The sequence below is a fragment of the Herpailurus yagouaroundi genome, unplaced genomic scaffold, assembly GCF_014898765.1.
Source record: "Herpailurus yagouaroundi ecotype Mexico unplaced genomic scaffold, PumYag 214, whole genome shotgun sequence".
NCBI lineage: Eukaryota > Metazoa > Chordata > Mammalia > Carnivora > Felidae > Herpailurus > Herpailurus yagouaroundi.
Window position 1 is genome coordinate 2,797,116 of NW_024412445.1, and position 26,922 is coordinate 2,824,037.

The 26,922-nt window shown below is 49.5% G+C and overlaps 1 protein-coding gene across 1 annotated transcript in view; it reads left to right on the forward strand.

Annotated features, from left to right (window-relative positions):
- The window catches only part of ABCA13 (ATP binding cassette subfamily A member 13), a 412,425-nt gene that overhangs the window by 135,700 nt on the left and 249,803 nt on the right, over positions 1-26,922 (forward strand). The window contains exons 27-31 of the mRNA XM_040455040.1: positions 2,187-2,326; positions 17,344-17,457; positions 20,808-20,898; positions 24,326-24,502; positions 26,470-26,776. Of these exons, the coding sequence (XP_040310974.1) occupies positions 2,187-2,326; positions 17,344-17,457; positions 20,808-20,898; positions 24,326-24,502; positions 26,470-26,776 (829 nt within the window). The remainder of the gene's footprint in view (positions 1-2,186; positions 2,327-17,343; positions 17,458-20,807; positions 20,899-24,325; positions 24,503-26,469; positions 26,777-26,922) is intronic.

The following is a 26,922-nucleotide window of genomic DNA, read 5'->3' on the forward strand; positions in this document are numbered from 1 at the left end:
CATCCACCCAACCATTGATCTATCCATCCATCAATCCATCCATCCAATCATCCACACATCCATCGATCCATCCATCGATCCATCCATCCATCCATCTGTCCATCCATCCACCTATCCATCCATCAGTCCATCCATCCACCCATCCATCCATCAGTCCATCCATCCACCCATCCATCCATCAGTCCATCCACCCATCCATCCATCCATCCATCCATCCATCCACCCACCCATTCACCCATCCATTGATCCATCTATCCATCCATCCATCCATCCATCCATCCATCCATCCATCCTTCCGTCTATCTTTACATCTATCCATCATTCCATCCATCATTTAACCATCCATCCTTCCATCCATCCCTTTAGCTATCCATCCATCCTTTCATCCATCCATTGATTCATTCATTCACACACTCACTCAACCATTCATCTGTCTAGTTATTTAGCCACCATTGAGGACCAGTCTTTCTTAGTGCTTTCACACATTGTATTTCAAATGATTGTCACACTCACCACAGACAATATTAGTATCCTCATCTTCCAGAGGACATGCTGGAAGCTCAGAGAAGGGTAAATCACTTACCCAAGTTCACACAGCTCACAAGTGGCAGATGTCAGGATTCCTGGTTTCAAATTTTTTGTTCTGTACATAAAGATGGTTATGTCTTTTCTGAAATGAAAATTGTTACTGTTTACATCAAGCTGATAATTTGAAATATAACTTTAAAAAATATCAATGAGAACAACCTTTATAATTAATGGTTTAAAACTTCATTATGTATCCATGCTCTTAATTTATATCTCAGGGAGTTCTTTCTATCAATTTTATTGTACTTGAATAAAAAAACATTTTTTTTTTCCTTTTCAAGTGGACAATTTGGGAAGACGAAATTAATAGTGGAAGTGATCACAACAGCAGTATTCATACCTTGGGTGTTAGGAATCTTGGTATCAGAGCTAAGATACTTCCATTTTTTAAAATTATTTTTTAATGTTTATTTAAGAAAAAAATTTTTTTAATGTTCGTTTATTTTTGAGACAGAGAGAGACAGAGCATGAGCAGGGAAGGGGCAGAGAGGGAGGGAGACACAGAATCTGAAGCAGGCTCCAGGCTCTGAGCTGTCAGCACAGAGCCTGACACAGGGCTTGAACTCACGAACTGTGAGATCATGACCTGAGCCGAAGTCGGATGCTTAACCGACTGAGCCACCCAGGTGCCCTGAAATATTTCCATTTTAAATGTTTGCTCCAGGAGTAAAAGAACCAGTTGTACTAAAGTACTCATCACTATTTTAAAACCATATATAAGAATCAGTCACTAAGCACTATGGTGATGAAGGCTCTACCCTCATTAAGCACCTATTCGGTTAGACAGGTTAGTTGAGTAAGCCCTCAGTTGAAACCAGTTAACACCACAGCAATGATGAAAGCCACCTTGAGGAATCAAGGTTGGAGTGAAAAGAAGGTGACTTAATATATCGAAAACAGTAAGTTCAACACTTCTGTGTAGGTGCAGGGAAGAAAATTCAGTAACAAGATATGAAGTTAATTTCATAAGAAGAACCTAATTCTGTTCTCAATCCTCTAAGTGTTGACAGTTTTCTAGATTAAAGATCAGGTGCATTTCTTTCTATTATTTTCAGGTGTCTTAAGGATGACTTAGTTTGGACACGTGAAAGTCATGCTTTCCTTTCTTTTAAAGTATTGAAGCAAGGGGCGCCTGGGTGGCTCAGTCAGTTAAGCATGTGACTTCGGCTCAGGTCATGATCTCACCGTTTGTGGGTTCGAGCTCCGCATCGGGCCTCTGCGCTGACAGCTCAGAGCCTGGAGCTTGCTTCAGATTCTAGGTCTCCTTCTCTCTGCCCCTCTCCTGCTGGTGCTCTCTCTCTGTCTCTCTCAAAAATGAATAAACATTAAAAAATTAAAGCAAAAGCAAAAAAACCCCAAATATTGAAATAAACATGGTATCCCGAAATTTCTTCTGAGACAAGAGGCGCCAAAGACAATGACAAGAAAAATTCTTGTAGAACTTACTGCCCAAATTCAGAATTTTGGCATGAAAAATGTATCTAGATCAGTCATTGAAAAGTGACGCATCATGGATATGTAAATGAGGGTTACTATTAGCCTGGGCATCCCCTATTGTGAGTAATTTTTTGTTTGTTTGTTTGTTTAAATTGTGGCAGCACCATTTTGCTTGAACCTCTATCAGGAAATTCTACAGTCTCCAAATGGTGCTTTGGTGTGGTCCTTCCTAAAACCTGTATTACATGGAAAAATACTGTACACACCAAATACTCCAGAGATTAACGAGATCATTGGAAAGGTAAGTCTGAATGAATGAGGATGTTGTAGATCGGGAAGAAATCTTTAAAGCTCCATAACGTTCTATAGATTGTAATGCAGATGTTTTTGTGTGTTGAGTACGGTCTATTTGGCCTTTTCCTGCCCTTGCTGTTAACCTTGGTTGGACTTGCCAAGGGGTCTCTCTCCTGGGGGACACTTTGGGGGCAGGAGGTATTATTTGGAGCAGGTGCCCTGGAGCAGGTGTTTTGCTTGGTGCACCCGGTGCTTAAGGAAGAGTGAGATCCCACCTGTGTGTAGTCTCGGCCTGGTGAGGGACGTGTCCCATTTGATTGTGAGGCTTTGGCGGCCTCTCCCTGTGGAAGAGAAGCTGGGGGTGGGGCGGGCAGCTCCGCCTCCCCAGGAGCAATGCCAACATCGCAGGGCTCTGTTTTCCCTCTCGTACCGCCTCCCCCCTGTATGCTACGAGACTCGGGATGGTTCACGGGCACACTTTGTTCCGAGAGGATTGTGCTGTATCTTGTGTGGTCTTGTTTTCGTGTCTGGGGGTGGCTCGTGAGGAAGCCTGCAGGCACCTTGAGGGGAGCTTCACAGAGAACACGCGAACCGTCTGATCCAAGAAGAGAAGCCAGGTTGTACTGGTGATGAATGTTCCAGCTTCAAGTAGTACTAACGTGAAAATGAAACAGTTAAGCGCTGGTGGTGGTCGTACGAGGAGGTGCGTTACTTTTGGTCCAGGTGGACTTTGCGCATCCCCGTGGTCGCCATGAGAACGCCCCAAAGCTCCGTCCCCCCGTGACACGGCTCAGGGGCTGTCTTTGTCTCCATGCACTCTGAATGTGGCCCATAACTTGTTTTCATCTGGAAAGCATCATCTCGGAGGGGTATTTACTGAAACTCTGACTCTTGCAGTGAAATGATGTTAATCTCGATAAACAGCAGGAGTGAGTCTTTTCACAGCTACTTCTGACAGGCCCGGAGCCAACGCCAAAGTTATTCCAGATTCCCTTCGTGGTTAAGCTTTTAAGGGCTGTGTTTTTTTTTTTAAGGAATTTCATAGCAAATGACTCTCTAGAAAGCTTTCTTGTAAATTTCAGTTGTTTAAAAAGAAGCTGTGAGTTTCTTTTTTTGATTATATGTTATATATTCGTGGTATTCGTAATACATGTGTTCTAGTGTTACAGGAATTAGTGTCACAGCTTGCACTTCTGAAGAGCTCACCCTGCGGTGGGGAACAAGGAGACAGAGAAGCGAAGGAATAAGTTAGATGTGATAGGAGGGGTGTGTTCAGTGTGGCAGGATGCAGAGACCTGAGCTGCTCCTCGAGGACGGAAGGGTTTGGAAAAGCCTTAGGAGGGCAGGGCGTGTCTGCCTCTGTCAGGCTGGGGAGCCGGGACAGAGGTATGGGGAGGGATTGAGCCCCATGCATTCTGAGAAAAATGAAAATTCTTTCTGTTTTTTTTAAAGTATATTGGGGCACCTGGGTGGCGCAGTCGGTTAAGCGTCCGACTTCAGCCAGGTCACGATCTCGCGGTCCGTGAGTTCGAGCCCCGCATCGGGCTCTGGGCTGATGGCTCAGAGCCTGGAGCCTGTTTCTGATTCTGTGTCTCCCTCTCTCTCTGCCCCTCCCCCGTTCATGCTCTGTCTCTCTCTGTCCCAAAAATAAATAAACGTTGAAAAAAAAAATTTTAAAGTGTATTTATTTATTTGAGGTGGACGGGGGAAAGAGGCAGAAAAAGAGGGCGAGAGAGAATCCCAAGCAGGCTCCACGCTCTCAGCCCAGAGCCCGACACGGCTCAATCCCATGAACCGTGAGATCGTGACCTGAGCCGAAACCAAGAGTTGGACGCTCAACAGACTGAGCCCCCCCCAGGCATCCCTGAGAATAATGAAAATTCAGGAGAAACCAGCAATTTCCCTGATTCTTGCTCCTCCCATGTGAGATGTTATAGGCAGTACCAGGAGCTGGCGTCCTTCTCACGCGTCCAGTGTGACTGGCGACTTTGGATGTGGACATCCCGGTTTGCACTGATAAGGCTGCCTTTCTGGCATTGTAGGCAGGGTGCATTATTCTCGCAGTCAGCCGTGACTGTCTGGCTTCCTGAACATTGGATGCGGTCAGTAGACGCTTGGTCTCAAGCCCCACCTGGCTGGAGGTCCCGGAAGCTTTGGCACCTGTCATGTGAAGCAACTTCGGCTCCATGTTGTAAACTGTTTATTACTTCGTCTTACTCTCTGCATCACTTTCTTTTTTTTTTTTTTAATGTTTATTCATTTTGACAGAGAGAGAGAGAGAGAGAGAGAGAGAGAGAGAAAGTATGAGTGGGGGAGGGGCAGAGAGAGAGGGAGACACAGAATCTGAAGCAGGTTCCAGGCTCCGAGCTGTCAGCACAGAGCCCGACGCAGGGCTTGAACTCACGAACCGTGAGATAGTGACCTGAGCCGAAGTCAAACTCTCAACCGAATGAGCCTCCCAGGCACCCCCAGAACAGATTTTTAACAGCAATATTGTGACAAGGACTGTTCAGCCTCCTAGCACCTCGGTGTGAAGTGGCCACCATGTCTTTAGGAGAGGGTGTTAATTTCACAGGGTTCATCCTTGGACACTGAGGGAGGCACCCAGGACCGTGATGGAGGTGACACAGGCAAGGCTGGGGGGGGGGGATCCCTCCCTGTTCCCTCCATCTGCATGACCTTGGGCTTGTCACTCTCCCCTCCTCCATCACCTCTTCCTCCATCAGCAAAATGGAGGCGCGAGCAAGCTCCGGGATTTCATCAGGGAGACTTGTTCGTGGGGACACACTGCGGTCCATGGCGTCCTTACCGTGCGCTTCTTTGGCTGGGCTCTCTGACGGGTGTGTCCCCAAAACCATCTGCACCCCCTTTGAAAACACTTCCCAGACCCCAAGAACACAATGGCTACGATATCTAGGGAAGACCTAGCTCGTTCTGGGAGGGTCTTTACATGTGGATTGATGGTATTTCCACATTATTATTCGGGAGATCCCAGTGCATCAGTGCGCTCGTTTAGTTTTGTCAGTCAGAATTGTGTTTGGTTTGGGGGCACCTGGGTGGCTCTTGATTTCGGCTCAGGTCGTGATCTCGGTTCATGAGTTCAAGTCCTGCGTCGGGCTCTGTGCTGATGGCTCAGAGCCTGGAGCCTGCTTCGGATTCTGTGTCTCCCTCTCTCTCTGCCCCTCCCCTGCTTGTGCTCTGTCTCTCCTCTCTCTCAAAAATAAATAAGCATAAAAAATTTTTAAAAAAGAATTGTGTTGGTTTTGGCCCCAGGCTGATGCAAAATTAAAGAACAGAGTTAAGACAACACATGAGCTTTTATTTTTTTTAAATTTTTTAAAATGTTTATTTATTTTTGAGAGAGAGGCAGGGGGGTGAGCAGGAGCAGAGAGAGAGGGAGACAGAGGATCCCAAGCAGGCTCTATAGTGAGAGCGGAGAGCCTGATGCGGGGCTAGAACTCATGAACCGAGAGACCTTGACCTGAGCCGAAGTCGGACGTGTAACCGACTGAGCCCCCCAGGTGCCCCAACACATGCCTGTTAAGAGAGATTATAAAAGTGAAAAAAACGAAAACAGATACAAGAATTAAAGAATTAGATTTTACGTCCACGAGTAAGTAGCCTGTCAGGAACGGCATCGTGAGCTCAGGGTGCACACGTCAGCCACCCACCGGTGTCCTTCCCGATGGGACGCCAGCCCGCTACACTCAGCACCGCGCTCTCCCCAGAAAAGTCATCTGACTCCCCGTGCTCCATTTCCTTTTACTAAACGGGCTAAAAATAACTCTCTTGCATGGCGTGCAGTCCGGAGGATCGGGACAAAAAATCAGAAATGACACTTAGGGGGCGCCTGGGTGGCTTGGTTGATTAGACGTCCGACTTCAGCTCAGGTTATGGTGTTACAGTTTGTGAGTTCGAGTCCCGTGTCAGGGTCTCTGCTGTCAGCACAGAGCCAGCTTCGGATCCTCTGACCCCTTCTCTCGCTGCCCCTCCCCCACTCATTCCATCTCTCTCTCTCTCTCTTTTTCTCTCTCTCTCTCTCTCTCAAAAATATTTAGAAAATAGCAAACAAATGTAGTCCTGGATCTTCTCTACCGACGTGATTTCTGAAGGACATTCTGACCGTGTTCGTCGGGTCCTGGGGAGGGTGAAAATCACCCTAGGAAGCAGGCAGAGGGGGTTGGGGGGCTGGGGATTCCCAGCCGGGGTGGGGCCCAGCGATTTTGTCCCCAGAGGACCTGTGGTACTATCTGGAGTTGTTTCTGGTGTCATGACCTGACATGACGCTGCTGGTGGGGGGAGGGGGGAGCTCCTGGCAGCCAGTGGGTGGAGGCCGGGATGCCGCTGTGCACCCTGAAATTCACAGGGCAGCCCCTGCTGTCGTGGGGGAGGCTTGTCTGGTGTCACTGGTGCTGAGGAGGAGAAACCGCAGGATGAAAGGTGTCTAGACAGGGTGGGAGCCCAAGGGAGGAGAGGACAGAGGAGGGACAGCCTGTGCTCAGAGTGTGAGCCCAGGCTCACCCAGGCTATCCTGTCCTGGTGAAGGTGCTCAGCGGGGGCTGGCTGTGGGCCGAGGGGGAAGCTGAGGGCACAGAGCACTTGGCCTTACCCCTGTGTGTCTCAGAACAGGTTGTCACCGCATAAGCTGGCCCTGGGGCATCATGGTGGTCAGGCGGGGACAGGAGTGGATTAACGTCTCCTGGCATGGGGGGAGGGAGCCAGGCTTTCCTGATGTCTGTGTCCTGAGCTGAGGTTGGTGGCCAGCTGTGTGCCTGCGGCTCCAAGGGGCAAGGGGGCCTCGGCCCCAGGGTGGCCTCAGCCCAGCTGGAGCCCCGTGGCCCGGGCCGGGTGTCTGAGAGCAGGAGCTGAGATCAGATGTGTTTGTTGTATGGACCACCATACCCAGCGCCCAATATCACAGTGGGCAAATGGTTGTTGAATGAATCACACAATATTGATTATATGGCTCTTGTGCCCATTCTGTTGAAGACTTCCCTGAATTTATGTATACCCAGGACAGGATAATCTCTGGGCCAAGCCTTGTGCCCTCCCTGTGTCTGGCGACTCTTCCTTCCGTCACGGGGGCTGTTGTCCCTGGGCACAGGTCAGGGTGCCCCAGGTAGTCCCGCCTGAGGTTGGCAGCCGTAATGTGGTCTGGGAGAGCGGTCTCCTCTGGGTATTACTTACCCTGATTGACCCCTGGCTAGGCCCCTGGCGTGGACCGTCTCACTTACCCCTCAAACAAACGCTGGTGGAAGGAACTCATACCCATTATACAGAGAGGAAAACCACAGCCTGGAGAGGAGACGTTACAGAGCTGGAAAGTGGGGGGAGCTGGAATTCAGGCCACGTGTGTTACTCTGAAGTCTTTGACACACAGCCTGTATGAGCTTGTACATAAACTAGCCAGGAGACTTGGACAAGAGATTTGTTTTCTCCCAGGCCTGGAGGCTGCAAGTACAAGATCAAGGTGTCCACAGGGTTGGTTCCTCTTGAGGCCTCTCTCTTGGGTGTGCAGATGGCCATTTTCTCCCTGTGCCATCACATGTTTGTCCCTCTGTGTGTGTCTGTGTTCTGACGTCCTTTTCTTATAAAGGCCCCACTCTTGGGGCGCCTCGGTGGCTCAGTCTGTTAAGCGTCTGACTTCGGCTCAGGTCATGATGTCACAGTTCGTGGGTTTGAGCCCCGCGTCATGCTCTGTGCCGACAGCTCAGAGCCTGGAGCCTGCTTTGGATTCTGTGTCTCCCTCTCTGCCCCTCCCCCGTTCTCTCTCTCTCTCTCTCTCTCTCTCAAAAATAGATTAAACATAAAAAAAAAAAATCCTGCTCATTAAGGGTTAACATGTGACTTCATGTTGACTTTATCCCCCGTTTTAAGACTCTTTCTCCAAAAAGAGTCACATTCTGAGGTCCTGGGGGTTATGGATTTTGGGAGGACACAGTCTAGCATGAACACTGACACTTTCTTTTACCACTTGAAAATGGAAATGTCTGGGGCCATGTAGGAAACTCGCCAACTCTGGCCAGTTCTGGAATCACACGGAAGGGAGGTTAATTTGCTGATGAGCGCATGAACACGGGCCTTGATTCTGCAAAGCAAGAGACGCACGGAGGCAGGTTCCAGGGCCGCTCTAGTGACATCACCTGGCCCTGGGGTCCCCCAGATACTCTTCCTTGAACCCTGTCACTGTGAACTTGCTCCCGCGGCAGGGTCCAACCAACCTCACTCGTCGGCGTTACCTGCACAGCCTGCTCATGACAAGCTGCTTGTAGGCTTGTTATGAAGAACCCACTGAAGTGTGCAGACCTTAGTTTCCAGGGCCGGCGGGAGGAGGAGAAGATAGGGTTCAGATCGCTTTCGTAATTAAAACACTTTCCCTAAAAGTGGAACTAGTGACACTTTCCCTGGGTCCCTGGAGGCCCCCCTCTGTCAGAGAACTGAGACTGTCGCTTTTATTCTGACGACAGTTTGCTCTCAAGTTCTTGAAGCACCCGTGAAGCCTCGGTGTGGGTCCCGCTACTTTGGGCCTGAGCAAAGGAGATCCGGAGATCTCCTCGATCCGGAGATCGAGGGCAGCTTGTGGCCTGGCAGCCAGACATGCCGGCTGCTCTGAGATGGAGACCCAAACCCAGGGGTCCAGCAGTCCCCGGGCTGTGAGCAGTGTCGCGAGCAGGGCTTGGTGCCGGCCACGTGAGCCCGGGAGGGAGAGCCACGCAGGCCCCACCGTCCCACTTGCTGACTGTGGCCACTCTGTGGTCCTCGTGCAGAGCCCCACGTCAGACGCAGGGCGACCGCCTCGGCACCCTGCCTCGACCCCCCAAAGCCCCGGGGTCAGTTTCTGTGGCTTCTCAACTCTGTCAGCTCTGCAAGCCTACAGTTTTTCTTTTGTTGGGTATCAGACCACGTTTAAAACTAGTTTTTGGTGTTTGGAGTGATTTTGACAGAGTTACATTATTGGCACCCCTGGGTGGCTCAGTCGGTTAAGTGTCTGACTTCGGCTCAGATCACAATCTTATGGTTCATAAGTTCAAGCCCCGAGTTGGGCTCTGTGCTGACACCTCACAGCCTGCTTGGGATTCTCTCTCTCCCTCTCTCTGCCCCTCCCCCACTCACTCTTTGTCTGTCTCTCAAAAATAAATAAGCTCAGGGGCGCCTGGGTGGCTCAGTTGGTTGGGCATCCAACTCTTGGTTTCGGCTCAGGCCATGATCTCATGGTTCATGAGTTTGAGCCCCGCATCGGGCTCCACGATGACAGTGTGGAGCCTGCTTGGGATTCTCTCTCTCCCTTTCTCTCTGCCCCTCCCCCTCTCGCTCTCTCTGTCTCTCTCAAAATGAATAAACTTGAAAAAAAAACTTAAAAAAAAAAGAAATTGCATAATCTTTCCTTCTTAGTTTTATTCACCACATACACAATTTTTGCTGTTTTCTGAGCACGGTGTCTGTCTGGTTATTTTCCAGTGTGTCGGTCAGGGTCCAATCAGAAGAAACAGCAAGGAAGGTTGAAATGAAAAATCACGACTGTAACAAGAGCTTAGAGTCCCAGGGGGTTGGTTAAGGATGTGAAGAATAAAGGCCCGGGGCAGACCCTCACCGGGGGCTGGCAGGACCTCGGGGGGCGGGAGGAACCACCCTGGAAATGGCCTCCCCACCCAGGGTCAGCGTCCAGACCCCACTGGGAGGAACACAGCTGTGGTCAGCTGGGTGCAGAGGTCACCGGGGGACCTGCTGGTGGTGCCGAGGACCTGCACTTGTGGGTGCAGGGGAACCCCTATGCTTGGCCACTCTGCAGAGCTGGACCGCGGCATGGCTGGGGAGGTCATTGTGGGGATACCGCACCCCTGGGAGAGGCGAGTTCTTGGACACCTGCTGAGCTGTGGAACGAGGGACCCTAGGGACATTGCCTTCTCTATCCTGCTTTAAAATACTTGCCAGATCCTTCTGACGTCTGATTTACCTCAATATGGACATCAGTTAATTGCTTTTCTTTTTTCCTTTTTTTTCATGTTTATTTATTTATTTTGGGAGGGAGGGGCATAAAGGAAGAGAGAGAGAGAGAGAGAGAGAGAGAGAGAGAGAGAGAGAGAATCCCAGGCAGGCTCCGTGTTGTCATTGTGGAGCCTGATGTGGAGCTCGATCTTACCCACCATGAGGTCATGACCTGAGCTGAAACCAAGAGTTGGTTGCTTACCCTACTGAGCCACCCAGGCGCCCCCCAGTTAATTGCTTTTCGTATTCAAGGTGTGATTTTCTGGTTCTTTGTGTACAGGGCGATTTTCACTTGTGTTGTGGGAACTGGGGGTTTTCTGTCAGGAGATTGTAAAAATGTTTTATTCTTGCCAGAAGTAACGTCCCTCAGGTTTAACAAAATACAGGTTTCAGCATCCCTGTGGTTGTGGTTCGAGGGACAGTTGAATCCTAGCAGCCTCTGATAGGCTGGCCCCTCTGTTGCATCTGGGGCTCCCCTGGCCCCTGATGCTCCTGCCTGAGGGTGGTTTGTCCAGGCCTACATGCTTCCAGATGCTTCCGGGGGGGGGGGGGGCGGGGGAGTTTGTGGTCAAGAGCCCTCTTGTTGGGGCCAGGCCACTTGTCCCTGTACCTCCTGCTCGGTGACTGTGCGGGGTGCGTGTGCTGAGATCGTCCACGCGGGACCCTCTGTTGCCTTCACCCTCCCCTGGGGTTTCCTGGGCTGCTTCTCCTGACTGATCCTTTTTGTTGATGTTTTAGCAGGATTCCTGTCCATCGTGGGAGGAGTGAGCCTCCCGGCTGCGTTCTGCTGCTGGCTTGTTGGCTGGGGAAATGCAGGGTGTGGGTCAGCTTCTGTTGAGTGGGGGTCAGAGGGCACCCTTCTGCTGATATTGTCCAGTCCTGGGGAACCGACTGGCTTGCTTCCTCCTTCCTCCTTTTAGAGTTCTCTATGGACGCCTCTTGCATTGTTTCCAGAGGGTACGGCAGTTCAAGCAAGGAGACAGGGACTTGTGGACACAAGTCCCGTTTTCTGAGTCCTTTTGACATGAGTCTGCTTATCTCTGCTGGGTGCCTGCTGGGTGTTCCAGGCCCAGCCCTAGGAGCAGCCGCTTCTCCAGCAGGTTCTAGTCACGCGCTCTCAGTGCCAGAGAGGTGCCTTGCTGTTAGTCCCTGTTTTCCACCTCTTCGGTCGCTGGACACAGCACACGTTCTGTTCCTGCCTGAAGGTTTTCTATGGCTTATCTGTAATTTGTCATGTTCCTTAGAAAAATATGTTTCACTGAGATTTTAAAATCTAGGGTCGCAGAGATAGCATTCTTTTGCTTTAAAACATTTCCTCTGTAGGGGCACTTGGGGACTCAGTTAAGCATCTGACCATGGCTCAGGTCATGATCTCACAGTTCGTGAGTTCGAGCCCCGCGTCCGGCTCTGCGTGGACAGCTTGGAGCCTGGAGCCTGCTTCAGATTCTGTGTCTCCCTCTCTCTCTGCCCTTCCTCACTAGCACTCTGTCTCTCTCTTTCTCAAAAATAAATAAAAACATTTTAAAAAAATTATTAAAAAAAACATTCCTCTGTATGTGTTATAGGGATTTTCTATACTTGGGAGGTTTATTTTCTAATATTATCAAATTAAATTATTAAATTATCTATTATTCAAACATCAGTGTTTCCGATTGTTTTGAATATTTAAATTCACACCAATACTAAGGTGTGAATGCACCTTATGCAATATATTAGATGCACTCTAATATATTGATTAATATTAAATAATTTAAAATTAGACTCAGCGGAGATCTGTATGCTTTGTTGTATGTTTAGGAAACTAGTTCATTTTCTCATTGTTTTTCTGTTTCTCCACGTCATTTCTTTTTAAGTTTTAAAAACATTTATTTATTTACGTTATCTCTACCCCCAAAGCAGGGCTCGAACTCACAACCATGAGAACTGGAATCACACCCTCCACCACTGAGCCAGCTGGGTGCCCCTGAAGTCATTTCCTTTTAACATTTATTTTTTCAATTTCTTTTGGCTTTCCTCAGATTTGTTGTATTATTGTACTATGTTGACTAAGTTTTGGTTTTTAATTAGTAACAAACTTACTGGAGTCTGCAATTTGGTTCTATCTAGCATGTTGTTATGGCTACTATCTTTATTATTGCCTATGTAAACACTTCCTAAGTACTGTCCTATAACTCAAGAGATATTTGTATTATTTAAAATTTGCAGCTCGTTAAATTAAAAGGTGTTCACATGGGGCGCCTGGGTGGTTCAGCCGTTAAGCCTCTGACTTTGGCTCAGGTCATGATCTCACAGTTTGAGAGCTCACACCCCACATCGGGTGAGCACGAGCCCCGGGTGAGCCCTGCTTCTCTCTCCGCCCCTCATGGGATTCTCTGTCTTCCCTCTGCCCCCTCGTTCACTTGGACCCTCTCTCTCTCTTTCTCGCTCAAGAAAAGTGTTCACACAAACTTTGGCTAAGAATTTCTAATTTCATAACACACACCTAAATGATTTATATATTTTGGGATTTTATTGTATGTTAGTTTCAATAAATTTTCTTCGGCATTTGAAAAGCAAGGATATGTATGTATACAGAGGATAAAATAGGATATTTTAACTAATTTAGGTAGCAATAACTAGTCATACAAAAAAGATGTACAATTTGTATTGGGACACCTGAGTGGCTCAGTTCCTTGAGCACCTGCCTCTTGATTTCGGTTCAGGTCACAATCCCAGAGTTGTGAGATCCAGCCCCGTGTCGGGCTCGTTGCTGAACGTGGAGCCTGCTTGGGATTTTCTCTCCCCTCTGCTTCTCTCCCTGACGTGTGAGTGCACACGCGTGTACACATGATCTGTCTCTCTCAAAACAAATAAGGGTATATGTATTTATAAACTTACCAGATACCTATGTAAACATACATATATATTTGGTGTGTCTGTGTGTGTGTGTGTAGAGTTAAGACTTTGCAGATCTCATGTGGTTGCATCGGGAACACCATCCAGCCCCGGCATGTGGGTGTGCAGTTTGGCTGCTGCCGGGGCTGTTTACTGAGCACTTATTATGGCCCAGACCTGGCCCTGAGACACTGTCACGTACCCTAATATCACCACCTCTGCTAACCCCATTCCTCTCGGAGCCTGAAGCCGACGGTTAAGCAATGGGGCTTAAGGCCAGGCAGCAAACAAGGGGCAGAACTAGGGTTGTAATCTGGACAGGGGCTCGTTCGTGACTTGACTCTTCAAGGACTGTCTGCCGGGTTGTGAAGGGCTCCTGGTATTCAAGTGTTACCATGTTCCTTTCTTGTTTCTAGTCATTTTTACTTCATATATTTTGATGCTCTGTTCCTGAGTGCATAAATATTAATCGTAAATTGTGATTTTTTTTCACAATAAAACAAATTTTGTTCTTTTTTTTAAAAAAAATTTTTTTCAACATTTATTTATTTTTGGGACAGAGAGAGACAGAGCATGAACGGGGGAGGGGCAGAGAGAGAGGGAGACACAGAATCGGAAACAGGCTCCAGGCTCTGAGCCATCAGCCCAGAGCCCGACGCGGGGCTCGAACTCACGGACCGCGAGATCGTGACCTGGCTGAAGTCGGACGCTTAACCGATTGCGCCACCCAGGCGCCCCTAAATTTTGTTCTTTTAAAAAAATGTTTATTTTTTAGAGAGAGGGGGAAAGGTATGAGTGGGGGAGGGACAGAGAGAGGGGGACAGAGGATCCGAAGCAGGCTCTGCTCTGACAGCAGAGAGCCCCATGTGGGGCTCGAACTCACAAACTGCAAAATCATGACCTGAGTTAAAGTTGGACGCTTAACAGACTGAGCCTCCTGGGCGCCCCAAACCTTGTTCTGTTTATTCTTTTTACTGCAAATTTTCTTTTGTCTGTTGTTACCATTTCTAGCTTTTTTTGTTTTGGCTTGATATTTAAATCTTTTGTTTTTAGTCCAATATAAAAATCCAGTTGGCTTTGATAGCATTGTGTATAATCTTAATCTTCATTAAGAAAAGAGTTTTGCTTACTTTGTTCATAGCTGTATTTCTAGCACCTGGACCTGGCTTACAGACAATAAATATAGACACTTCCTCAATCACTTAACCAACTGGGTCTGAGAATCTCCATCCTAATTGGATGTTTGGACCTATTCATAGTTATTGTCGTGAATGGCACGTCTAGAGTTATTTTTTCATTCTATGTTAGTTTTAAAATTTATGCTTGTCCTTGTGGTTTTCTTTTTTCCTCTGTTTTGCCAAAGGAATCTGTTTTTCTCCCTTCTGTTTTTTTTTTTTTTTAAAGATTTTATTTTTACGTGATTCCTACACCCAATGTGGGGCTCGAACCCACAACCCCGAGATCGGGGGTCGCAGGCTTCATGGCAGGCGCCCCTTCCTTCTGTCTTTTTAACATGTGCTTACCTGTCACAATTAATGCTGTGTTTCTTACTGGGGTGGGAGTCCCAGTTCGCCTGCTTGCGTCTGTACCCGCCCGTCACCCTGTCTGTCGCCGAGGGAGCCTGAAACCCTATGGGTTTCTAACATGATGACAGTCACCTCCGTAAAAGTTAGCAACTGGGGGTTCTAATTTCAGTTATAACCTTCCTATTACAACTTTATGGTTGTTACACTTAAGTGTCAAGAATCATTGTTGGCATCTGGATTAAACTTAGAACTTTGTTAGCCATTATTTAAAATCAGTTCTCTGTGTGAGCGCTTTCATGGCCCATCTCCATTTCAATCGTATTGGGAAATTTCTACTCTTATATTGTGGACTTAACTTGTACTCAGGTTGTCTTCAAGCGACTGTTGGGACCGTTCACAGGTAGCTGAGGTTCTTTCTCCTTGGGTGTCGGAAGATGGCTTTCTGGGGCTCCCCCCTTTGCATCATAGCCTGGCTGACGGAGGAATTCTTGGTTTATGTTGTTTCTCTCTCTCAGGACTATAGAATGTGCTTCATTGTCCACTGACCTTTAATTTTGCAGAGAAGCTATCTGAAACGACATGAATTTTTTTTTTTTTATTCCTTCTGAAGAAGCTTCTTGTGAACTCCTTGGGCACCTGGTGGCTCAGTCGATTAAGCATATGACTCTTGATTTTGGCTCAGTTTGAGCCAAAATGATCTCACAGTTTGTGAGTTCAAGCCCTGTGTTGACAGCATGGAGTCCGCTTGGGATTATCTCCGTCTCCCTCTCTCTCTATGCCCCCCCGCCCCTTTCTCAAAATAAATAAACTTTAACATAAATAGTTTAAAAATTAAAAAAAGAAGTTTATTGTGAACTCCTCGATGCATATATATTCATTCAGTTAGAATCCCAGATCTGATGAGGTATGTGATTTTGTTTATTATCAAAAAGGCTCCGAAACGTGCAGACTCAGGGATGTTTGTGACCAATGGTGATTCCTGACCCCGCTCTGGCCCCTTCCCTCTCCTGGGATTTGCCTCCTCTTTGGCTTAGATCTTTAGCATCTGTCCTAGATCCTGGTTTTACTTTTCTTCCCCTCTGTCTCGCACCCGCCCTCTGAGGGCCAGGATGGCGTCATAGGTTGGTTCTGTGTGGAGACTGTCCCTGTTGCTGGTTCCAGAACACTGCCCGTCTGCCACCTGCTGGTTCTGGGTTCAGCCGCCCGGTGGTCAGCCCTCAGGTGGCGGCTCCTTAGCCCAGACGGCTCCTTCTTATCGCCACCTTCTCCGCTCTCCTTGACCAGCCGTGACAATATGGAAAATATGAAGCAGACATTGCCTACATTTTCTCCTCTCTTTCATGAAGTCACCTCCAGCCGAAGACCTTTCTCTCTCCTGAGTCATAGTTGGCCTCCTCTCTTGACCAGGAGGATCATTTCACAGGCCCCAGAAGCAGAGGACTGCATTTACCCAGCGCGGGCAGGCAATAGCAAGTGTGTGAGTCCTGGTGGCCCAGGTCCACACGCAGACAGAGTGAGACGTGTTTCTGCACCTATTCACATGGCTGGCAGCCAAGTCCCAGGAGGAGGGGCTCCGGGCCGGGCTGGGGGGACAGGGCCGCGACCTGTGGACACCCCAGCTGTGCTGCGGGGGGCGCTCCTGCCCCATCTTTGGGCTGGGAGTGTGCTTTCCTATCTTTTCTGGGCTGGCTGGTTTTCAGCTCCTGACCTGGGATGACCTGGGGCATTAGGAGGGTCTCCTGGTGACCCCAGGGATGTGTGGTTGGACTCTCCCAGGCCCTCCGTACTAAGCCTTCTCTTTGGCATTTAGACTATTTTCGGTATTAAAAATACAGTAACGTTCCATGGACATTTTCATGGAGATACCTTTATATTTCATTCATTTGTTTTTAAATGTTGATTCATTTTGAGAGAGACAGAGAGAGCAAGTGGAGGAGGGGCAGAGAGAGAATCTCAGTCGGGCTCTGCACTGTGAGCCCAGAGCCTGACACGGGGCTTGAACCCACAAACTGTGAGATCATGAACTGAGTTGAAATCGGTCGCTTAACCAACTGAGCCACCCAGGCGCCCCTATATTTCATTTGAATCATTTCTTAGGATAGAGTCCTTTTATCTTTAGGGAAAAAAAGACATGGGCATTTTTTTTGTGTGTGTGGGTCAGTGACTCAAGATTTTTATGATTCCAAGCTATTTTACACGAATCTTGGGTTTATTTGCTCTGCCAGCAGCAATAAATGATCCAATACGACCAGTTGTGCTGTATCTTCAACAGCGCTGGGTGTTGTAGAACAAATACATGGACATTACCTGACAGCTTATTTTCGAGGAGATGTGGGCAAACATTATTTTGTTTAGCCGGTACGTACTGGGGACATTGGCCGTTCCCCTCTGTGAACTCAATCCTGGGAGCACCACGGTGAACAGGTGGGTCGCACCTGCAGAGATGAGGGCACCAGAGCCCGTCCCCTGGCGGGGGGACGTGTCGGTCGGCCTGCCCGTGGCCTTGGCACGTCTTTGTTCTGCTGGCCAGTCCTGTCCTGTGGCCTCTCTCCCCTGCCGTAGCTGCACAGTCCCTAAGAATCTTCCTGAGGTGGCCCAGCAGAACTAGAGACATACCCATGTTTGCTTTCCTTTGCAGGCAAATTATACTTTTCATTTCGTGGACAAGCTGAAGACTTTAACAGAAACCTTGCTGGAAGTGTCCAGCGTTTTTCAGAGTGGAGGGAGTGGCCAGATGCTCAGCAAACTGCAGGTGAGTGGTGGCTTTGCTCCCAGAGCACCTGCTAGGGCGCGTCTGTGAAATCAGAGTGGCCCCTTCGAAGACCCCAAGAGCCCCTCGGGTGTGCTTGTTGGTTGACTAATCACGTTGACCTGAAGGTGAACTTGTGAGGCAGTTTTGTGAATTACCAAGGGTTTTATTCATGCCGGATGTCACTGTTATGAGCATCGTGAATAATTTATTAACACTGGCCCATTCTTTCAATTCCATAACTTAGATGGAGGCATGATTTTGTACCTTAATGCTCCTTTGAGTGGTTTGCGTACTATTCAACTCTGGGTCTACTTAAAGGATCAGTTATCACTCCCTGACATTCTGTATCGAGAACCTAAAATATTCCAGAATTCGGGGGCTGTGGTTTAAGATGGCCAGCTCCTGCGGAGCCCCACAGCCGTGAACTTCAGAACTTTAAATGAGGTAGGCCACATAATAACCGGGGGCCATTTGAAAAAGAACCCTTGGGGCGCCTGGGTGGCTCAGTCGGTTAAGTGTCCGACTTCGGCTCAGGTCATGGTCTCACGGTTCGTGAGTTCAAGCCCCGCGTTGGGCTCTGTGTTGACAGCTCGGAGCCTGGAGCCTGCTTCGGATTCTGGGTCTCCCTCTCTCTCTGCCCTTCCCCCTGCTCGCACTCTGTTTCTGTATCTCTCAAAAATAAATGTTAAAAAAAAATTAAAAAAAAAAAAAAAGAAAAAGAACCCTAACTCACCTGAAGTCTGATAGCATGAGAAAGTATGCCTGCATTTTCATTCCTGTTCCACCTGTTTCTTACACACCAGGTGAGTAGGTCAGGGCGATTCACAGCATGGATTCAGGAGCCAACTTGTCTGGGTTTGATGCCCAGTTGAGCTGAGCCTAGCACTGCTGTGTGATCTCGGACTGGTCACTGAACTTCTCTGTGCCTTGGGTTTCTTATCTGTGCTGTGAGGAAATAATCGTAGTTACAAGCTGTAAATCACTGAGGGCCTGGGAGACACTTGGAATAGTGTTTGCCACGCAGAAAATGCTTCTGTGGGGCCTCCCACAGTGGGTGCTAAGACGGGAGAATTTTATTTATTTATTTTCCATTTTATTTTATTAATATTTGTTTTAAGTTTTATTTATTTTGAGAGAGAGAAAGCATGAACAGGGGAGAGGCAGAGAGAGAGAGACGGAGAGAGAGAGAATCCCAAGAATCTCTGAGCTGTCAGCACAGAGCCCCGACACGGGTCTTGAACTCATGAACCGTGAGAACATGATCTGAGCTGAAATCAAGAGTCAGACGCTTCACCGACTGAGCCACCCAGGTGCTCCCCAATGGGGGAGAATTTTATTATGGGAGAGGGAGGCAAAGGGTGCTGGGGAGCCTGGGAGCATAGGCACCTGAGGACATGCAGGTCTGACCCCGGGACCCAGAGAGGGAGGGAGGCTGGGCGGGAGCATCCTAGCCGGTCCTGCAAGGTAGTGAATACACTGCCCAGAGCTGCGGTCAGTTTTCCCTGGGGAATCCTGTGCCGGGGGGGTCCTGCGGCTGCCTGAAGTGGGCCCGGGGGGGTGGTCGTGGCCCCTGACAAACCCAGGTGGTTTCCAAGCCCAGCAGCGGCCGTCAGTTCTGTCCTGGTCTTTGAAGGTCCACGACGCTGGTTCTGAGGGCAGCCACCACCGTGCGACTGCCGGGGCTATTGTCATATTCTTCTTTGACTTGTCTGCTCGTGGATTAGTTTGTTTATGCGGGGGTCAGTAGGCTTTCTCTGTAACGGGGCAGATGGCGGATGATGTAGGCTTTCCTAAAGTCTCTGCTGGGACTGGAAATTACACACCGCATCGTAAGCAACAAAGGGAGCGTCTGCAGAGTCTCGTGAGGATGTGACCAGGTGCCTGACCGTCCCTCGAACCACACGGCTCCTTGGAGAGGTCCTCTGATGGTCCGCCATCCGCCAGGCAGTCACGTTAGCAGCGCAACTCTTTCCTCGATCTGACTCTGCCACCAGCGGCTTAGGCTAATGCCTTTGCTGGCGACCGAGGCCTGGACCTCCTTCCCGCTCAGTTAAGAGTGAGTGATCTCCTCTCGGAGATGTGGCCGAGGTTCAGGGACTAACACACAGAAAGTGCCCACCCTGTGTCTGCCACGTGCCCGACCAAAAATATGTAAGATTCCAAAAAGAAGCGCACACCAGGGTTTCGTACTGAAATCCTGTCATCCGTAGACGCGTCGATGAAATGGTCACATCTCTGGGGTGGGTGTGAGAAGTCAGAGAGCTCGATGCAGAAGGTAGACCACGTTCGAGAATTCCTTATCAGGAGTTCCGAGTTGTAAGGTTGTGCGCTAACAAAATGTCGGGGTCACATATAAATATTCTCTAGTGAATGGACACGTTCCAGAATTAGTCCCTGTTCCGCTAGCCTCCCCCGACCCCCCCACCAACCCTCACCGCTTAATCCTGGCCCTGGCCTCATGGGATTTTGTCCTCTGTCTGCTGTGGACTGTTGGGTGCTGTGGGGGGCAGTAGTATACAAGTCAGTGCATGCCCACTTCAAGATCAAGAGGCAAAGTTTCATGAAATCACCTTGGAGGGGGCGCCTGGGGGGCTCAGTCGGTTGAGCATCTGACTCTTGGTTTATGTTCAGGTCACGATCTCAAGGTTCGTGAGATTGTGCCCCGCGTCAGGCTGCCCGCTGTCATCTCGGAGCCTGCTTGGGATTCCCTGTCTCCCTCTCTTTCTGCCCCCTCCCTCCCATGCTCTCTCTCTCTCTCTCAAAATAAATAAATAAGCATTAAAAAAAATCACCCTGAAGAGCCCTCCGTAGGGAAACCATTGACAAAGGAGAGGCAAAGCCATCAATATGTAAGAGGGGTCGCAGCGATCATGATATGAAAGTTTCTCCCGAAGATGAGATTTGGTTGCCGAAGGATTAAGAGGGTTCAAGGGACGCAGAAACCCTTCCTCAGTGCTTTTCTGACCGTGGCCCCCTCTTTACAGCTGCCCTGTGGAAAAGACCCTGTTAAGGATCTGATACAAAGGGTCACCATACACTTTTGTTAGAAAATTTTGCTGGAAGGTCACACTGAGTTCATTCTTGGTTTTCAGAGATTAGTGGGTGACTTCAGTTACAATCTGAATTGTCACAATTGTTGCTTTTGGTTTTCAAGATAAAATTGTCATCAAATGTTAGGCCGTTATTTACCATGATCTTTAGAACCTTTTTTTTTTTTTTTTTTACCATGATTCACTTTATGTGTCCTTGTCTTGTATACTGAAACTTTGAGTTAACCTCACAAGTATTTTTCATTGAATAATAATTGAGGAAATGAGATTATTTTTGTGAAGCTATGTTATTTCCTTTAGGCAGCCCTGAGAAACAAATTCATAAGAAACTTTGTAGAAAGCCAGCTGCACATTGATGTAGACAAGCTGATGGAAAAGCTCCAGACTTACGGTAAGTGGGCGGGTGTGCGGGTGTAAGCCGGTGGGCGTGTGTAATTGTTCGAGCACACGTGGGCAGGCGTGCAAGCTGGAGGCCAGGTGTGCAAAAGCATACGTGGGCAGGTGTGCAATGTAAGTGTGCGGGTGTGCGAGTGCACACGATGGGTGTGTGAGTGTACAACGGTGGGTGTGGCAGGGTCCGCTTCCCGATTGGCCCGCCGCCAGGGTGCTCTTCCTCCTGCCTCTAAGTTTCGGGGTGACACTGTCCAGTCGCTCTTCCCCTCGGGTTTCCGGTTTTTCGTCCACAAGACTAGAAATGCTCTCGTTTGTTCATCCCTGCGGTTTTCTGATTTGCCGAGTCGGGGCTTGAGTAGCAGGGAGCGCACTTGGAGAGGAAGGCTTCTGATACCAAAGGCAAGAATTCTGAGACTTCAGATAAGTTTATGGAACGAGGGAGTGAGCGTTCCTGAGTCAGGAGCTGACGGAAAGCAGGTGCGTCGATTGGAAGATTTGGAGCTGAGGCTAGAAGGTTCTGTCAATCAGCGGACGGTTGTATTGCCTCCGTAGTTTGTCAGTGCATGAATCCATTTGTTTGTTTCTTTTAAGTTTATTTGTTTTTGAGAGAGAGAGAGAGGGGAGGGGCAGAGAGAGAGGGAGACACAGAATCTGAAACGGATCTGCGCGGATAGCAGAGAGCCTGATGCGGGGCTCGAACCCGCAAACTGGGAGATCATGACCTGAGCTGAAGTTGGACACTTAACCGACTGAGCCACTCAGGCTGCCCCGCGTGAGTTCATTTACTGAGCGAGCGCACAGGAGAGTCGGGTTCTGTGCCGGGATCTGGAGACCCTGCCCCACCATCCCGGGCGGGGCGCAGACGGCTGTGTCAGGACCAACGGCTCTGAGGTGGAATCAGGCCCTGCCCGGTGTGTCCCAGGGGTGCTCTTAGGCGCCCGGCCTGGCCGGGGGCAGGATGGGAATAGAGGAAGGACCCGAAGGGAAGGGGGGCGTCTCTGGATCCTGGCACTCTGCCCATGAGCAGGAGGGGCTGGTGTCCACCTGCATCTGGAGGTCAGCGGAGAGCCAGGCATCGTAGGAGGCACGATATTTCCCTCTTATGACAAAAAAAGTTTGGTGAATTTACTGCCTTAGGAAAATTAATGTGGGGCGCCTGGGTGGCTCAGTCGGTTCGGCGTCTGACCTCACCTCAGGTCATGATCTCACGGTTTGTGGGTTCGAGCCCCACATCGGCTCGCACTGGGCTCTGTGCTGACAGCTCAGAGCCTGGAACCTGCTTTGGATTCTGTGTCTTCCTCTCTGCCCTTCCCCCACCCGCACTCTGTCTCTCTCTGTCTCAAAAAGAAATAAACTTTAAAAAAAAGGTTAATGATATTTTAAAATAAATGTTACTGCCTTAAGTCATTTTTCAAGTAGTTAAAACACACTTTTTAAAAAATAAAATAGTTTCTGGGGCACGTGGGTAGCTCAGTCGGTTAAGCGTCTGACTCTTGTCTTGGCTCAGGCCATGATCTCACGGTTCATGAGTTCGAGCCCTCTATCAGGCTCTACGTTGACAGCAAGCAAACTACTTTGGTTTCTGTCTCCCTCTCTCTGCCCCTCCCCTGCTCTCTTTCTGTCTGAAAAATAAATAAATAAACATTAAAAACGTTAAAAAAGGAAGTAGTTTCTGGACGGCTGTATATAACAGAGCCTGCGTGTGGTGCTGTTGGGCGGGACCGTTGTGGCCTCAGACGGTTTCTGTCTGGAACAGAGGCTGTCATTACTCTGCGAGGGTGGTAATGGTGTTGACCCAGAGCCCTCACTGTTTCTGATCGACTTTTCCCTAAAACGAATTTCTATCAAGTGGGTGGAAAAAAACAGCCCCAGCAATTCAGACCCTGAGCTTTTCCTACAGACAAATCAGGACCCAGAGTGGAATTCTCAAGGAATTGTGAGAGCCATAAAGTGTGTGTGAGTCCTCTGTTCTTCCTGCCCGACCCCGGAGTAGATTGAAGTATTCTTGTCCATACGGATGTGGATGGTTGGCCTTCACTCCTGGCCCGCACAGCCCTCTGAACAGGCCCCGTGCGAGTGGGGGGCATGCTGGGGGCTCAGACACACTCTAAGATGCAAATCTCCTTTTGTAACTCCCTAGGTAGAGAATTCACTCACTTTTCTCCACACATCCTTTTATTTAAAAAAAAATTTTTTTTAACGTTTATTTATTTTGAGAGAGAGAGAGAGCACAAACGGGAGAGGGGCAGAGAGAGAGGGAGACGCAGAATCTGAAGCAGGCTCCAGGCTCTGAGCTGTCAGCACAGAGCCTGACTCGGGGCTCGAACTCACACACCATGAGATCATGACCTGAGCCGAAGTCGGAGGCTTAAATGACTGAGCCCCACAGGCGCCCCAAGTCTTTCATCTTATGAATCCTGAGCAGTCTGGTGTCTGGGGGTCTCCTGAGGAGTGAGGCCGTGGGGGACGCAGTGGTTCTCCTGACTGAACTGCAGGCACATGGGCCCTGCCCTATGGTGACACTGTGACATTGGCCACTGTGGCAGGTGTGATGGCATCTCCTGTACAGAATTGTGCACAGGGCAGGCCTGTGGGATTCAGTCCCCTCCTTCCCCCCGATCCCCCCCCCCCCCCCCGCAACCCCGTGCCTGCTGAGCCCGTCTGGACTCCCTTCCTGCTTGGCGCTGAGTTCTGAGTTCTGGGTGTTCTTCCCACGGCTGTGTCCTTTGGAGTCTCCACGTCTCTCTCTCTCCTGTGGTCTGGCTCCTCTTTGAAGCCAGAGCAAACCAAACATCCTGAGTCCTCCTCGGCGTTTTGTCCTGACAGACGTTGCATGCGTGGGTTCTGGAGCCCACACGGGCCACTTTGAATCCCCAGCTCTCTTTCCGCTGCAAACGCGCAGACCTGGACAGAGCACAGCAGGATCAGATTTTCCTCTGTGTTCCTTGATCACCGATGGCAGTTCTTGCAAAGTGCATGTGACAAAGCAAGCGGTTGTCACAAAACACCTGCTATTGGGGTGAATGCATGTTTTACTAGAGTTCCTTGCCACCAGGTTGGAACATTAACTTTTTTTCCGGGTTCCATGTGCAAGGTCTCCTATGTTGCTCACAGGCTTGCCACTGGAGCTTTCTTCTGCGTGGCCAGTTGCCCTGTGTCCTCTGGCCACTGCCCTGTGTCCCCTGGCTGCTGCCCTGTGTCCTCGGGCCGCAGGCTCGCCCTCTGTTCTTCCACAGAGAAGCAGGACCAGCATCATGGGACCGTGGTCACTAAGTGGAGTAGATCCTCAGCAAAGAGGTGGCACAATTTGCACATGAACAGAATGTGACTATTGAGTCATTTTTTCCACGGAGGGACTTTTTTCCCTTCGTACGCCCTGGGCTGAGAGGAAAGTTGCAATGTCCTGTTACGCTTACTGTCCTCAGGAGTGAAGCTGGACGAGCTGTTTGCCCACGGGGACACTGGGCATCTCCATGTCCTGGGCCGTATCTTGGTCAACCTGTCCTCCTGTGTGGTGTTGAACCGCTTCCAGGCCCTGGAGTCTGTTGCCAGCCTGGAGTTGACAGCCCGTGAACTCATGCAGCAGAATGACTTCTTGGCCAGTGAGTATTCAGTGAAAACACACGCGCATGCGGGCCCGGCCCCAGTCGCCTGCCGTGTGTGTATTCGTCCCTAAATGCGCGTGACAATGGCTCAGAAAGACAAGAAATCGTTTCCTGGTAAAATACACCGAGCAGAAAGACTCCCCTTGAGTTGACGGGAAGACAGGCTGCATACGGGGCTGCTGGCCTCACATCCTGGGCCCCACGCTACTCACTGCATCCGTTGTTACTGGTTTATGGTGTCGTTTGATGGTTACATCTCGCGTGATAAATTTTATCTTTCTGATTAAAGTTATGCTCTGATTTCCTCATCAGTTTGTAAAAAATTTTTAGTTTTAATTTTATTTATTTATTTTGAGAGAGAGAGAGAGCAGGGGAGGGACAGAGGGAGAGAGAGAGAGAGAGAGAGAGAATCCCAAGCAGGTCACAAGCTGTCAGCACAGAGCCTGATGTGGGACTCGAACTCATGAACTGTGAGATCATGACCTGAGCTGAAACCAAGACTCAGATACTTAACCGACTGAACTACCCAGGTGCCCCTTCCTTATCACTTGACGTCCTGGGGCTGGGCCAGGGGACAAGACGGCAGCCAATTTGACTCCATTCATTCATGTTCATTTGCTCAGGATAAACGTGATGTGTTCTGTGTTCTCATATTCATTTTGACTAAATGTCGAGTTAGTTCTTTATTTGGGTTTCTATGAGTTTGCTGAGGGCTGTGGAGACACAGGACCACAGGCTGCCTTCAACAGCACAAGTTCAGCTTCTCGTGGTTCTGGCCACAAGTCTGCAATCAAGGTGTCAGCAGGGGGCGGTCCTTCTGAGGCCATGAGGCGGAGTCTGCCGTGGTGCGTTGATGGCCGCCTTCTCCCGTGTCTCTTCTCGAGTGCCCTCTGTGTGTGTCGGGGTCCAACTGTCCCCTCTGTTGGAGGACGCCAGTCATGTTGGGTGAAAGGCCACCCTGATGACCTCCTTTTGAAATGATTAGTCCTGTTGTGATCTGTTTAACAGTTGTGATCTGCTAGGGGTTAGGACTTCACATGTGAGCTTTGGGGAGGGTCCATTCGCACCCCCAACAGGCGTCATGGATGAAATTCGGGGAATCCATGTGCCTTATGTTTACATTTTGGATGATCCATAACCCCAAAGAAGTCAGTTCCTCATTTCACGTTGAAATCTAGTTGATACACATTACGTCCATGTGGTTCGATGGCTCAGTCCCTCATGCTGCGCTCACCGCGGGCGTGGCTCCCGTCAGCCACCACACCATCACCTGTGTTCCCCGTGCTGTGCCTTCTGTCCTGTAGTCCTTACACCTGGAAGCCTGGACCCCCACTTGTCATTCGTAGGGAAGCGTTTGTGATCCCAGAGAAGGAAAGCCCGATCATTTGAGCATACTGGTGTCATTTTTCAAGTTCTATAAAAATGCAAAAGGGATCATTTTCTTACAGATTTTTGTGTACAAATGATTTTGGTGCAAATAATTAAAGACACCACAGTGGGGGCACTTGGGTGGCTCAGTCAGTTAAGCTTCCAACTTCTGCTCGGGTCATGATCTCACAGCTGGCGAGTTTGACCCCGCATCGGGCTCCGTGCTGACAGCTCGGAGCCTGGAGCCTGCTTCAGATTCTGTGTCTCCCTCTCTCTCTGCCCCTCCCTGCTCACACTCTTTCTCTCTCTCAAAAATAAATAAACATTAAAAAATATATATATATTTAAAAAAAAGACATCACAGTGGGGGTTTATGAAAAATAGGAGAGAGCGTTCGCCAGGAAATTAGGCGGCCTCGGGTCTAACTTTCCCAGTCCCTGCCTGTGGAACACGGAGAATCAGCTTTGTGTCCCCGTGGGGCCTGTCCCCTTGCACAGAGAGGGTTGGGCCCCATCTCACGGCCCGTCCAGTTGTGCTCGACCCGCGCTGACCCCAGGTGAGCCGCACTGACCCTGTCTTCCCTTTCCTGCCGACAGGTGTCATATTCAACAGTTCGCTGGGCAGCAGGGACTTGGGGACACCGTCTCTGCGCCCGCCGCCCCACATCACATACACCATCCGGACCAGTGTCCTACACAGCATGAGGACAGATTTGGTGAAAAACCCTTTCTGGAAGTTCCATCCTCAGAACCTACCGGCCGATGTGTTCAAGTACAACTACATCTTTGTCCCTTTGCAAGACATGATCGAAAGGGCCATCATCTCGGTGCAGACTGGGCAGGAGGCTGAGGAGCCGGCCACGCAGACACAGGCCATGCCGTACCCCTGTCACACCAGGGACCTGTGAGTAGCCTCCATGTGCCCCCCTGCTGCGTGCCCGCTTTACAGTGAGAAGCGCCTTGCGTTTGGCGTGCCGAGTGCAGAGAAGTTCTGTGTAGTCACGCCGAAGAGCATTTTAGAGAAAGTCCATCCCCCTGTTTAATTTCTTG